We start from the raw sequence: 14,909 nt of genomic DNA, 5'->3' as shown, positions 1-14,909 counted from the left end.
GTTTTCTCCAAATACAAGCCAAACGTAAAGAGTGTGGTGTTCACCTGCTGGAATAACCTGTTGTCCTGGTTGATCAGCATCGTCCAAGGATCCAGGAGGATGCTTAATGCGTGTTCCTCAGCATCATCAAACAGCTCCTGAGTGGTAAGCAGCAGTCTGATGTAAGCCTGTTTCCCAATACCCTCAAACAGCAGCTGAATGATGGGTTGTCTGCTCTCCACAGCCCTCTGGATCATCTGTGAGATAGGCAGCAGTCTGTCGTACACGGACCTCTGGACCTCCACGTCAACACTAATGCTCCTCCTGGCAAAGCTGGAAATGTACGTGGAGTAAAGGAGCTGGAGGGAGAAGGTGGAGACAATCCTCTCAGTCAGAAAACCACAACTACTTTCATCATCATCATCATCAGTGCTCCAGTACATTTTAGTCCCTCTCATCAGTGCTGCCATCACACCAAATAAATGGCACCCACATTCACCTCTTGGCCACAGCACTATAGAAACAAGTAGAGGCCGGCGTCGGGCCGATATATTCAAGTTTTTCTACATCGGTCCAGATTATTTTTAAAAGCTGATTAAAAATAATAAAAATCTGGTGCCTTTTTCATTGTTTACACCTGAGGGGATATTCCACTCAGAAGTAAAGTTAGATTTCCCAGAGTTGGATAAGTAACGGAAGGTTATCCCACTCTGGGAAATCTAACAGACACTTTTCTATTGATCTGAAACAGTTTGAACATTGTTAATATTTTGTTTGTTTTATATGTAAAGTTCAATAAATATTAAGAGATTTAATGACCATTTATTTTATATTGCACACAGTGAGTGTTCAATTGTCTTTCACCATCAATGTGCTGCTAAAACGTGTATTTATCAGCCTTAATAATCGGCTTTGGATATTGGCCATTGGCAACTTCATTCTTTAAAAATTGGTATCGGCCTTAAAAAAACATATCAGTCGGCTTCTAGAAACAAATTCATGTAATTTTTCAGGTGAACTCGGTGTCGAGCGGACAGAAAAAAGGTTTTCCCTCCATTCCCTCTGGAGTCAGGCACAATGGTTCTGGTGACGTACTGGAGCAACGCTGGGAGGGTCGAAGTCACGTGTTCGTATAGGTTAGAATACCTCGTGTGTGTGTGTGTGTGTGTGTGTGTGTGTGTGTGTGTGTGTGTGTGTGTGTGTGTGTGTGTGTGTGTGTGTGTGTGTATGTATGTATGTATGTATGTATGTATGTATGTGAGAGAGAGAGAGAGAGAGAGAGAGAGAGAGAGAGAGAGAGAGAGAGAGGAAGGAAAGTTCTACAGAACAATCGTTGGAATCCTGATTTTTGTTCACTTTTAGATGTTGAATTGAAATTTATATAATAAATGTTTTAACTGTTTCATGATTATTTCTTCCAAGCATTCATTTTTCATATTTATGTGAAAATGACCAGTAGCGTAGCCGACCTGTGCCTCCCCCTGGATTGCATAGAGGTTGGATCCATCCTGGTGGAACAGCTGGTGGTAGTGCTGCAGGTCTGTCCAGAAGTAAACTGTGTTGACCCACAGCTAAGTCAGACAAAAACACACAGTTTGGAAATGGTATTTCAGTCAAGACTCTCCTCTTCAATAAAACCGTTTACTGTACTTTACTATACCATACTACAATAGTACTGTAGTATATTGATGGAAAGCCAGTATAGTACCTTTACAATAAGAGCCAACTTGTTGGCATTGGGTATTTGAGGAACGAGAAACACGACTGAACATGTAGATACCCAGAAAATGTGCCAACACCTCTGCAGTACTGGCCTGTCATTGATGGGGCGTCTATGTGCACAGGTCAACTTTGTTGAGTTTGTGTTGCATGAATAATAGGACTCGTTTGTTCAGGAGTGGGAGCATTATGTATTACCTGGCACCATTTCAAAACGTCCGAGACTGGTGACATGCACCTTCCAAAGATTTACAGTCAGAATTTTCAGGATGGTACCTCGGACATACACCAGATCAGAAGGTGAGGAGCACATTGCACTTGGCTCTTCTTTGTGTTTACAAGGCAATGACAGTCAGATCTGTAGATGCTGGTGTGGACTGCACCGATGGGGGAATCTTGGAATGTGGGGAACAAGGTTCCGTCTGTGGAAGCTGGAAGGCAGGATCAGCATGTGGAGAACATTGCAGGAGATTCTGGTACCTTTTTTGGGAGGGGTGCTAGCAATGGGAAGCCTTCTTTTGTCTACTAAATCTGTGATATGGGACGTTGCTAGAGGTCATGCTACTTATGCTCAAGGTTCAAATCAAACATGTAGAGATGATGCTGCCATGATCTTTCCTCATAGCACTGGTTCTCATTGTTGTACCCCCCTGCCCTAAGACTGACACCACATCTGAGCCACATTTTGTACCTGATTCCCAGACTGTTGACAGAAGTGTGTGAAGTACATCCCAGAACAGGATTCAACACTCAGAGCCTGGACCAGCCTTTCAGTTCCTGTTCCTGAAATCAAATGGCGTCTCCTAGACAACTAATGAAAAAGAGGAAATAGAACTAACACAATTTCATATTATACATGCATAAATATATATCTCAGATCCCAACCATAACTCTCCTCTAAAATTAAGATGATCAAAATCCCTCAAGGAAGATGCAAGTCACTGATATACCTACAAGGGCCTACCTGTTCAAGGCGTTGTTGGAAGTGGGGCAAACAGAAGCCAGGGTGGACGTGGTCCTGAAGTGTAGAGGTGAAGCTGGGATGTACACCTGACAGACACCCGCAGCCACAAATGTTCCTCCTCAGTCCCACATCAGGGCAGTCATTAGGAACAGACTTAAAGGAACAGAAGTGTGGAGCCCTGCGGGAGGCAGAGGAGGAATTAACAAGACTTACACCTAGACTCGTTCTTAGCACAGCATCACCTGTAATGTGTTCTAATCTACAGATGCTCAGGGGTTCACTGAAGAGCAGTCGCTCTAAGCAACAGTAATGATCTGTATGTGAGACCAGTAGTAGAGCAGACACTCCGTTAGCTTGGGCTGAACTGATTGCAGTTGTTTCTCCGTCCAGCAGGGGGAGGTAGACAGTCCCATATCAGAGAGCAGCACCATGTTCACAGCTCTGGAACTGCTCTGATCCAGGTAGCAGCTCATCATCAGGTGCAAAGTCCTGGAAAACAAACAACAACAACAACATGCATCACAGACACAAGTCTCAGCTTCCAACCACCACTCCTCTGCTTTCATTCACACCAACTGAAAAGGCTTCACTAAATTATATTGAAGAGTTTGTGAAACACCTTCATTTTACAACTGCATGAATTAGGAAACATTTAGTTTGTTTTCATTCAAAAAAGCAGAAATAAAAATCTGGTGCATAAGAAGTAAATTCACTGAACATTTGCCACATAACTCCTAGTGTCTGATCCTCATGGATGAGGGAGACGGATTTATTCTGCCTCACAAATTAACACAAATTTTATGTATTTTTACCTTACTGTACAGTTTCTATGTGGAAAATAAATGGTACAAATTTCTGGTTTATCTTTATGTTGATATTACCTGGACCAAAGGAGTCCATAACAACACGTTCACACCATCTGAAGATGCTGCTTCAAACTAAGCTCATGTTTATTTGGGGCTTTCTACCTGGGCCCGTAGGTGTGTTGCATTCTTATTAACTGACCATCTCACGACTCAGAACAAATTCAATCCATAACTAAAATAGTTTAATCATGTGGAAATCTGATTATAGGTATTCGAGTTGATTACGTCTAATGACACTGCTCATTTGAAAGCACAGAACCAACGTGGCAAGAGTCTTCTGGAGGCTTACCTGGCTTTGAGCTCGCTGTGCCGAGTAGCTTTTAGTCTCTCTATATCCATCCACAGATAAAAGATGCTTTCTCCAGCGGTTCCTCTCAGAAACCTCCTAAACTCATCCATGCCTTCCTTTCTGCTAAAGCAGCAGATGCCGCACCGACTCACATTCAGAGCGGTTTTCTGGTGAGTGAGTCTGCTCCCCATCACCCGAGGCTTTTCCTCCCGTTCGGTTCGTCTGCCTCCCCCAGAGTCATCTTCATCTTTCTTCTCACTAGCCTGCTCTCTGGCTTCCTCTGCTGAAGGGATCCTGACAGTGGTCAAACGACTCTGACCATGGACCATGTTTACCACGCCTGTAAGCAAAGGAGTAACCACTTTGAGAGCCAGGCACTGAGGAGGAGCTCCTCAGTGTGCTCGTATCTCCGATGGGAGCAAAATTCTGATAAAGACAACAGGGGAAACGAACATCAGTCGTTTAGCTCCAAACAGCTGCAGGAACACCTGGAACACCAACCAGGAAATGAACATGACTTTTTTCAGATCCAGTATATTAAAGCTGGGGATGTCCTGATACAAGTTTTTCACTTCCGATACGATACCGATATTGCAGCCTTCGGTATTGACCGATACCGATATCGATCGGATTCGATATCAGCACAAATCATGCTAACTTTTACCTGTTTCGTAGAGTGGAATGGATGAAAGGCTTGATCATGTGATTTTACTCAGAGAACAAGAGTCAATAACAGTAAGTATGAAAAAATAACTACTTTTTTATCATTGGTTGCAAAAATGTGACCCATAAAGGACCGCTGATATCTGAGATTTCTGATGCAGTCCGATATAATCCGATACAGTGATTTTGAGCCGATATCGGAACGGGACATCCCTTATTAAAACTGACCATCAAAAGCATCTAAATATGCTATGCACCAATTATACATTCAGTAAAAATTAATTTGCTGTCAACTATATCTCATTTTGACTCTACCTTTTATATCATCACCTTATCTTCTCATCCTTGTTTTATTTCTGAAGAAAGTGTTCAAATTTCTGTTTAAATAGTGAAAATAACGACGTTCCAGCTCTTTAGTACTAGATGTGCAAGCTGGACTGTGACGCTCACCCCGTTTTTCTGACGTTCTCTCATGAGAATGTGAACTGGTCATGATGTTTTGCTGGTAGTGGTACTGTAGCTGTGATGCTGAGCATGAGGTGGGACTGGAAGTGCATTCTCTCCTTTGGCATTTAAAGAGTGGGTCCTGCTGCAAAAGGAGCTTGGCTAGTCTGGAAAACACAAATATACACAAAACTTTAGATTTCAGTTCAGTTTATTTATAAAGCGTCAGATCAGGACCAGAGTCATCTCAAGGACCTTCACACAGTAAACATCCCAATAAAAGTCAGGGGCCTCATTTATCAAGCTTGCTTACGCACAAAACGGGGTCAGAAAATGAGACCCCAGGTCATTAAGCCAATCAGTAAAAGTTTCCTATATAAGGAACCCAGCAGGTTGCATCGAGTCACTGACTAGTGTCAAAGGGGTCTCACTTATCAAACATTGCGTAGAATCCTTACTAAACCGTACTTAAGCTCAGCAAAAAAAAAAAAAAAAGTACTTACGCCAAGTAGGTTTGTGATCTATCAAACATGGAGTACGCGCAGCTGCACCAATCTCCGCTTCATAAATCAGAAACTTATCTAGAATGTTTCTCAGCTGCATTTTAGTCACATCCGCCCTCACCACGCCCACTTACTGCCATAAAGTCAATGCAAAGTGCCTTGTGAATCTCATGCATATACATAAGCCAGCTGTTGCAGCGCTCCGCCAATGACATGGCGACCGTAGATCAAGGCAGATCAAGGAAGCTCAATTTCACAGAAGCAGAAATTGAGGTACCTGTGGGTGAGATGGAGAAATGAAAAGAAGTACTTTTGCAAAACAAATAAGAGAAAATCCACGGAGTGGCACAGCGTTGCTGAAGCCGTCAATGTTGTCAATTCTTCAGAGAGATCTGTGGCGGATATTAAAAAACATGGTACAATCGGGATTCGATCCCCAGACTCCCGGGTGAAAGTCACTCGCACTAACCATTCAGCCAAACGGAGATCTCCCTTGTCTGACTAGCCAGGGCGCATGATCAATCGGGTTACAGTGACAGGACACACACTGTCACAGACGCATTACATTCTGTCTCAATCTGTTTCCCTGCTCATATTCTGCATTCCATATTCCGTGGTTCAGACTGTGTGTGTGCGCGCATGTGTGTGTGTGTATGTGGGGGATCTTGTTCTTTGTGAAAACGAAGCAGTACAAGTGATAATGCTGCAGGATTTCATACTTTTATCCTTCTCAGCAGCAGCACTGCAGGTGCTCTCCATGTCCAAAATTAGCGTAAGCCAGGTCCTTAGTCACTTAAAGTTGAGCACAATTTTCCGCTAAGTTTTCTTTCATATATCCCAAAGTTTGTGTGGAAAGTTGCTTACACAGTTTTCCGACCCCGCTTTGTGCGTAAGCAAGCTTGTTAAATGAGGCCCAGAGTCTTTACAGCAATCCTCATACTAAGAAAGCATGCAGCGACAGTGGAGAGGAAAACTCCCTTTTTAACAGGAAGAAACCTCCAGAGGATCCTGGCTCAGTTTAAGCAGCCATTCACCATGACTCACTGGGGATGGAGAACGAACACACACACACACACACACACACACACACACACACACACACACACACACACACACACAACTTGTGGTTTGTTAACAGGTGCTATTATTGCTGCTGTTCTCACTTGTATGTTGAAAGTTAGAGCTAGTTATTGGATTTGCACAGAAATGTAAAAATTTCCATGACTATGTAATAAGAGAGAACTGCAGCTGCAAACCTTCATTTTCTGTAGTAACTAAATAATGCTAAATGATAAAGACGTTTCCTGGTGACAGTGCTGCAAATGGTTAAATGTAGGTTTTCTTTAAGGTGTGGTTCACTTGTTTAATCAATGCATCTGCACTGGTCTCTAGTAGGAATGACTGCCTTGCAAGGTGAACTCTGGGGGTAAAAGCTCTGGCGCTCCTTTTTCTGGAACTAGAAGTGAGTCACAGTGAATCACCGTTGAGTGACGGAGGAACCTATTGGGGCCAGTGGGGGAGCTGGCTCCTTGGGTGGACAAGTCAGGGGTGCGGGTAAGGACCCCATTTCCACATTCCTGTGGCAGCCTGCCCCCCAATTTTATTTGCACATCAAACATTTCCACCAAACACACACTTAAGGCCTTGGGAGTGAGCACATACAACAGCATTTGGCAAGGGGATCTTTCAGCCTCATCCCAGGTGCCGGTGCCCACTTCCAATTTTAAACTGCAATTAAATGGTAAATGGTAAATGGCCTGTATTTGATATAGCGCCTTCTAGAGTCCTAGAACCCCCCAAGGCGCTTTACAACACAATCAGTCATTCACCCATTCACACACACATTCATACTCTGGTGGGGATGAGCTACAATGTAGCCACGCAGAGGCGAGGCTGCCGAGCACTGGCGCCACTGGCGCCACCAGTCCCTCCGACCACCACCAGCAGGCAACGTGGGTTAAGTGTCTTGCCCAAGGACACAACGACAGCGACAGACTGAGCGGGACTCGAACCAGCAACCTTCCGATTACGGGGCGAGCACTTAACTCCTGTGCCACCGTCGCCCCACAATTAGACACAGAGGGCTGGAGTGGGAAGAGGGGTGGTGTGGTGGCATCAGCTGGCATAGGCCAGACGATGCCTGCACTGCCCGCTCACCACAGCCACGAATACACCTCATCAACACGCACCAACACAGTATTGGAGCAGGCGGAGGGTGACTAGGGGTCTTAGCACACCCCTGTTGTCGCTTGGCTTCCCGGGGCTGGAGGCTAGGAGGGAGATCTGGCCATCTGGCTGGGGTCTGGGTGGTGAGTCGCTTTGCTTGGCGTTGGGCGGGGGAGCCTGCTCATCAGCACCCCAGCAGAAAGGGTCAAACTCTGGGAACCGGTGATGGTTGTACCCTTTGTGCAGCAGTACTGGGACCAGAGTGATTAGGGTGTGTATGGGGAGTGTGAGTGGGTGCCTGGCGTGCATTTAGCTTTTACTGGCTGAGACGTTCTCTGCTGTTTCCTGGACGCTAAATCTAAAACAGCCTTCCCCATCGTGAGCCAAGATGGGTGAGCCCATGAATGTTAGTGACAGTGTGATGTAGATCTGTCAGGATTTTCTAATCCTAGAGTTTCACCGACTGTTTTCTATCAGAAGCTACTGCAGGAGATACGTGTAGGAGACAATTTTCATGTTAACCATCATTTAAAATGGCTTCTCAGGGAACCACCCCTTTAATTAAGATAATTAAACTGCTTGCAACAAGAGTAGAAATGGTGACACTAAAGCCAACTAAAGGACTTTGATCCCTGAAAGGACTTCATATCACCAGAGTTTCAAACCAGTCTTTTCATGAGAATTGATGGAGATTTTTTTTTTATTTTGGTCAATTTTTGTGAATGATAAAGTGCAGCTATGCAGGATTTTGCACAATAATGTAGAATATGTGTCAATATGTGTATGAGTCTCAGCTATTGCCACACCCATTTTAGCTCAACAGTGGTAAACTGTAGTGAGTAACAAGCGTATTTGGTATTGGGGCAATGGTGGCTCAGGAGGACACCGTGCAGCGGCTGCTCTCATAGCCTGCCTGAACCTGTTTAGACTTTTCTTGGTCGAGCCGTGCTGTGAAGTCAAATTTCCTTGTTCCAGCATGCTGGTTCAATGACAATGAATCTGTATCTATAACTGGGTGTGATAAAAAATATATTTTTAAAAGACTGAAGCAGTGAGGGTACAGCATGTGTTTTATACTGCAGATTAAAACAAAGAACCAGAAGTACTACCTGTATTGGAAGTAGTAATCACTTTGAAGAAAAAATGTCAGCCTCTCTCTTTTGAGCCACTGCATTCCTTGCTCTTCATCATGGCACTGTGAAGGTCAGAGGTAATTCTCACAAATCTGCGCATCTCTACCATTCTCCACACAGATACTACTCACACAGACAATGTGATGGTCATCCACGGGAGGAGTCCAAGTCAGGTCATTAGTAAGGAACTGAGACTTGTTGTGTTCCTGACATTTATTCAACACCTGAACCTGTCCAGAGTCCTGGTGGTACAGCAGATTCTCTGAGAAAGACTAGGGAACAAACATAAGGGTATAAAAATGCTCTGAGACTTTCACGTGCAGGCAGCTGTGGACAAATATGGAGAGAAAGATGCTAAATTTGCTGCTTATGGAAATGTGCATCAACTCCAGTGTTATGAAGAGTGATCAGACAACTACAAAGTCACTCTCTTACATGAACATTAACTCAAAACCATCGTTTCCACTGTTCACCAGGAAGACCCAGAGCACAGGACTGCCCTCTGATTGTTTGGAGCATCTGGACAAAGGCTTAAACTGGGTGAGTTCCAGGATTCCTTGCTAGGGTGATGGAGCTGGTTCCCAATTCCAGCAGCCATCAGACAGGAACACCTTGGACTGGTTGCCAGTCCATCAGGGACACTAACTGGACATAACAGTACCAGTCACACAAATTCTTAAAGAGCAAGTCACCCCCAAAGCAACTTTTTATTTCTGATAAACTACATAAATGTGTGTCTAATTGTGCTGCAGACAGGTGTAGTCACTAGTTTTGCACTTTAGGGCATTTTAGTAAAAATTATAATTTTCTGCATAAAACCGTCAGTGTTGTGCCGTTGTCAGGTAAAAACTCTGCACTGCATTTGAATTTCAATCTGCCATCGGTACTAAGAGGTACCCTAGAACGTTAGCTGGTACGATATGTCACAATATCGTTGTGAGCATGTGTGTGTGTGTGTGTACTTGTTAGCGGCTCCACCCTCTTGGTCTGCTCATCGACATATAAATATTGGACAATGGGTTTCCATAGGCTCCAATAACACGTTTTTGGAGAAAAATGGGAGGTGGCAACCACCGCCATTTTGACCGTGTCACAGGTTCCGTCAAGCCCAGACAATTCCACAAAAGGGAAGAGAGGTGGAGCTGAGGGTGGGGCTGTAAGGATGGGATCAACACCCGGTCGAACTAGCTACAAGCTAACCTGAAGCTAACGCGGAGGTGGGGAGCTAAGCTAACGGAGGTAGCAACCTAGCTACAACCGGAGTTAACTGTGCACAACACCAGAGCTTCTGAGTCAGAGATATGCCGGGCTGACCGCTGGGTAAAACCGGGTGGAACACAGAGGTCTCCGAGACCTCCACAAGCCGGCAGCCGCACAGCAGACAAGCGCCGCTGCGATCTGAGATGCACAGAGCTGCCGCTCGGGAGAACCGGGTGGAAAGGTTTCCATCCCAGAGCTCCACAAGCCGACAGCCCGCGCAGCAGTCAGAAGCCGCGATCAGACAGAGATGCACCGAGCTGCGGGGAGGGGAGAAACGGGTGGAAAACATCGGTCTCCCGAGAGCTCCACAAGCCGATAGTCGGAACCCAGCTCCACCAACATGTTATATTTCAACCCATTTTCTAAAGTGCAGCATTATGTTGCTGGAGTTGCTCCGGGTGAGAGGCGGAGGGCTGGGGTTGGCTTTTTGTTAGCCCTGAGACTCTCTGCCTGTGTGTTGGGGTTTACCCCGGGGGACAAGAGGGTAGCTTCCTTGCGCCTTCGGGTCGGGGAACGGGTCCTGACTGTTGTTTGTGCTTATGGGCCAAATATCAGTTCAGAGTACCCACCCTTTTTTGGAGTCCCTGGGACGAGTGCTAGATAGTGCTCCATCAGGGGACTCCATTGTCCTGCTGGGGGACTTCAATGCTCACGTGGGCAATGACAGCTTGACCTGGAGGGGTGTGATTGGGAGGAACGGCCCACCTAATCTGAACTCGAGCGGTGTTTTGTTATTGGACTCCTGTGCAAGCCGCAGTTTGGCCATAACGAACACCATGTTCGAACATAAGGATGCCTACCGGTACACTTGGTACCAGGGCAGCCTAGGTCACAGGTCGATGATAGATTTTGTAGTCGTATCATCTGACCTGCGGCCGTATGTTTTGGACACCCGAGTGAAGAGAGGGGCGGAGCTGTCAACTGATCACCACCTGGTGGTGAGTTGGATCAGATGGCAAGGGAACATGCCGCGTAGACCTGGCAGACCCAAACGCATAGTGAGGGTCTGCTGGGAACGCCTGGCAGAAGAACCTGTCAAGACGGTCTTCAACTCCCACCTCCGGCAGAGCTTTGACCACGTCCCGAGAGCAGTGGGGGACATTGAGTCCGAGTGGGCCTTGTTCCACTCTGCGATTGTCGAGGCGGCTGTTGCTTACTGTGGTCGTAAGATGGCCGGTGCCAGTCGTGGTGGCAACCCCCGTACCCGCTGGTGGACACCAGAGGTTCGGGGAGCCGTCAGGCTGAAGAAGGAGGCCTACAGGGCGTGGCTGGTCTGTGGGTCTCCGGAGGCAGCAGACAGGTACCGGATAGCCAAGCGGGGTGCAGCAGTGGCAGTTGCCGAGGCAAAATCTCGGGCGTGGGAGGAGTTTGGTGAGGCCATGGAGAAAGACTATCGATCGGCTCCAAAGAGGTTCTGGCAAACTGTCCGGCGCCTCAGGAGAGGAAGGCAGCAACTCGCTCACACTGTTTACAGTGGGGATGGGGAGCTGCTGACGTCAACTGAGGCTATAGTCGGACGGTGGAAGGAATACTTTGAGGAGCTCCTCAATCCCACCAATGCGCATTCCAAGGAGGAACCAGAGCTGGGAGGCCTGGGGATGGACTGTCCGATCTCGGGGGCAGAAGTTGCTGAGGTAGTCAAACAACTACACAGCGGCGGAGCCCCGGGGGCGGATGAGGTTCGTCCTGGGTATCTCAAGGCTATGGATGTTGTAGGGCTGTCATGGTTGACACGTCTCTACAACATTGCGTGGTCATCGGGGGCAGTTCCTAGGGAGTGGCAGACCGGGGTGGTGGTCCCCATCTTTAAGAGGGGTGACCTGAGGGTGTGTTCCAACTATAGGGGGATCACACTCCTCAGCCTCCCTGGAAAGGTCTACTCCAAGGTACTGGAGAGGAGGGTCCGATCGATAGTTGAATCTCAGATAGAGGAGGAGCAATGTGGTTTTCGTCCTGGCCGTGGAACTGTGGACCAGCTCTATACCCTTGCAAGGGTGATGGAGGGGGCATGGGAGTTTGCCCAACCAATCCACATGTGCTTTGTGGATTTGGAGAAGGCTTATGACCGTGTCCCCAGGGGCACCCTGTGGGGGACACTCAGGAGTATGGGGTGGGTGGCTTTCTGTTAAGGGCCATTCAGTCCCTTTACCAGAGGAGCGTGAGTTTGGTCCGCATAGCCGGTAGTAAGTCGGACCTGTTCACAGTGAGGGTTGGACTCCGCCAGGGCTGCCCTTTGTCACCGGTTCTGTTCATCACTTTTATGGACAGAATTTCTAGACGCAGCCGTGGTGTGGAGTGTGTCGAGTTTGGTGGCAGGAGAATCTCGTCTCTGCTTTTTGCGGATGATGTGGTCCTCCTAGCTTCATCCAGCTCTGACCTTCAGCTCTTGCTGGGTAGGTTCGCGGCCGAATGTGAAGCGGCTGGGATGAGGATCAGCACCTCCAAATCTGAGACCATGGTTCTCGACCGGAAAAGGGTGGCTTGCCACCTCCGGGTCGGGGGAGAGGTCCTACCTCAAGTGGAGGAGTTTAAGTATCTCGGGGTCTTGTTCACGAGTGAGGGTAGGAGGGATCGGGAGATCGACAGGCGGATTGGTTCGGCGTCTGCAGTGATGCGGACGCTGAGCCGATCTGTCGTGGGGAAGAGGGAGCTGAGCTAGAAAGCCAGGCTCTCGATTTACCGGTCGATCTACGTCCCAATCCTCACCTATGGTCATGAGCTTTGGGTAATGACCGAAAGAACGAGATTGCGGATACAAGCGGCCGAAATGAGTTTCCTCCGTAGGATGGCCGGGCTCAGCCTTAGAGATAGGGTGAGGAGCTCGGACATTCGGGAGGGACTCGGAGTAGAACCGCTGCTCCTCCGGAAGGAAAGGAGCCAGTTGAGGTGGTTTGGGCATCTGGTCAGGATGCCTCCTGGACGCCTCCCCGGGGAGGTGTTTCGGGCATGTCCTGCCGGCAGAAGGCCCCCGGGTCGACCCAGGACACGTTGGAGAGGTTACATCTCCAATCTGGTCCGGGAACGCCTTGGGGTCCTGCCGGAGGAGCTGGTGGACAAGGCCGGGGAGAGGACGGCCTGGAGCTCCCTAGTTGGGATGCTGCCCCCGCGACCCGGACCCGGATAAGCGGAGGAAGACGAGACGAGAGACGAGCATTATGTTAAATGCACTGGGTTTTACCCTATTGCATTTAAATTTCATGGTTAAACAGTTCATGTTAAAATCTAAGCTCAGCTCGGCAGTGAACTAAAATACATAAATATAATTTTACTTACCGAAAAAAATGAAGTGGAGACTCCTTGGACGCTCTATTAGTGCAATTAATGCCACAGCAAGTCATTTTGTCCAACAATTGCACAAAAAATATCCAAAAAAGAATACACACACACAGAGACTCAAAATCCCGGAGCAGTTTCCAGGCCAGACCGAGGCTCTACTGAGGCCTTTCCACGGAGCTAGCTCTGTGGTCACATGGGTTTGATGCTCATTAGTTATACAGAATTTTAGGCTTTTAATACACTTAAACAGAAGAGTGAGAAAAAAATTCACCCCCCTCAGAGTTGTCATGAGTGTAAACTAGATAATTTAAACCAAAAACATGTATTGGAACCAGGCTGTAAACATGTTTATGTCTGCTGTGAAACTGGTATTTTTAACATGGGAGTCAATGAGGATTTGCTCGCTTCTGACACCAGCCCCCAGCGGATGAGGGTGGAACTGCAATTTTTGGTACTTCCGGGATTGCTTCAATTTTTGAGCCGCATTGTGGGGGTTTGGGTCTGGGGTCTGCTAGGCAACAGCATTTGTTGCATTTTTCAAACAGGGAGAGCAAGTCACCCCCTACAAGAAGCGTACTTCACTCCCACTTCATGTTTGAAAAATGCAACAAATGCTGTTGCCTAGCAGACCGAGAGGGTGGAGCCACTAACAAATACACACACTCACGACATTGTGACATCATAATGTACCAGTTTACATCATAGCATACCTCTTAGCCAATAGCGGTGGCAGATTTAAATTCAAATGCAGTTAAGTTTTTACCTGACAACGGCACAACACTGCCAGTTTCAGACAGAAAATTTAAATTTTAACTAAAATGCACAACTATTGACTACACGTCTGCAGCATGATTAGACACGCATTTATATAATTTATCAGAAAAAAATAGTTGATTTGGGGGTGACTTGCTCTTTAAGCTGTTTTAACTGTAAACAAAGAGTGAAGACTTGGGATAAACGTGATTATTGTTTTTACTTCATTCTACTTCCTGTAGCTTGGTGCCTGACCGGAAGCATCTAACCAATTAGCATCATGCTAATGGCATAATGATTAGTGGAATTTTTTTGGTAGCCGAGTCTGTTTTTGTTGGTTTTTACATCATAAATAGACAACCAATCTCCATTTCATTATCCCTATCGGCCACCGTACAGGTGAGCAGCCACCTGCACCAACGGGTGGAAGAGGGCATTAAATCCTTCAAACCACGAGTTATGAAAGTGGAGATTACCAAAAGAAATGGTGAAACGCGTATGAGGTGTGCGTTACCGGCAGACGCAGGAAGTCGTTGAAGTAGTTGGTTAAAACTTCATCAGAGGCCAGAAAACTCTCCTGTATGGACAACACATTCTGTTTATAGAGGAGGCAGCTTTAAAGGTGATTAAAACCAATAAGCCCCGTTTGTGAAAATAAACTAATACTTACAAAGTTATCTGGAGTAAGCTGCGTCCCTCCTACACACACACACACACGTTATTAAAGCCACAGGTTAGTAAAGCTGTGAGGTTGAGAGGATTTGTTACCTGGTGAAACCTGCGGCCGCATCGTACTTTCTAGCGACGCTGTCTGTCCAGGTTGCTATGGGAGGGAAGTCTACAGGCGTTAAACGTTAACCACAGAAACGGCCTCAGCGGCTGCACCACCACCTC

The 14,909-nt window shown here is 46.9% G+C and overlaps 1 protein-coding gene across 6 annotated transcripts in view; it reads right to left on the bottom strand.

Annotated features, from left to right (window-relative positions):
* The window catches only part of LOC107378865 (regulator of G protein signaling 22), a 43,113-nt gene extending 28,214 nt beyond the window's left edge, over positions 1–14,899 (bottom strand). For all 6 annotated transcript variants that reach the window (XR_011520503.1, XM_015949326.3, XM_070550849.1 and 3 more), the window contains exons 1-12: positions 14,784–14,899; positions 14,686–14,714; positions 14,530–14,592; positions 8,858–8,998; positions 8,703–8,788; positions 4,931–5,091; positions 3,818–4,157; positions 2,990–3,151; positions 2,663–2,840; positions 2,390–2,509; positions 1,449–1,550; positions 45–338 (exon numbers count right to left, since the gene is read on the bottom strand). Coding sequence is in view for 5 of the 6 variants with exons in the window: in XM_015949326.3 (XP_015804812.3) it covers positions 45–338; positions 1,449–1,550; positions 2,390–2,509; positions 2,663–2,840; positions 2,990–3,151; positions 3,818–4,157; positions 4,931–5,091; positions 8,703–8,788; positions 8,858–8,998; positions 14,530–14,592; positions 14,686–14,714; positions 14,784–14,805 (1,698 nt within the window). In the remaining variant the exon portion in view is untranslated. The remainder of the gene's footprint in view (positions 1–44; positions 339–1,448; positions 1,551–2,389; positions 2,510–2,662; positions 2,841–2,989; positions 3,152–3,817; positions 4,158–4,930; positions 5,092–8,702; positions 8,789–8,857; positions 8,999–14,529; positions 14,593–14,685; positions 14,715–14,783) is intronic.
* Positions 14,900–14,909: the final 10 nt, after the last annotated feature.

This window comes from Nothobranchius furzeri, chromosome 5 (assembly GCF_043380555.1).
Source record: "Nothobranchius furzeri strain GRZ-AD chromosome 5, NfurGRZ-RIMD1, whole genome shotgun sequence".
Taxonomy (NCBI): Eukaryota; Metazoa; Chordata; class Actinopteri; order Cyprinodontiformes; family Nothobranchiidae; genus Nothobranchius; species Nothobranchius furzeri.
This window is presented reverse-complemented; position numbering and strand designations above follow the sequence as displayed.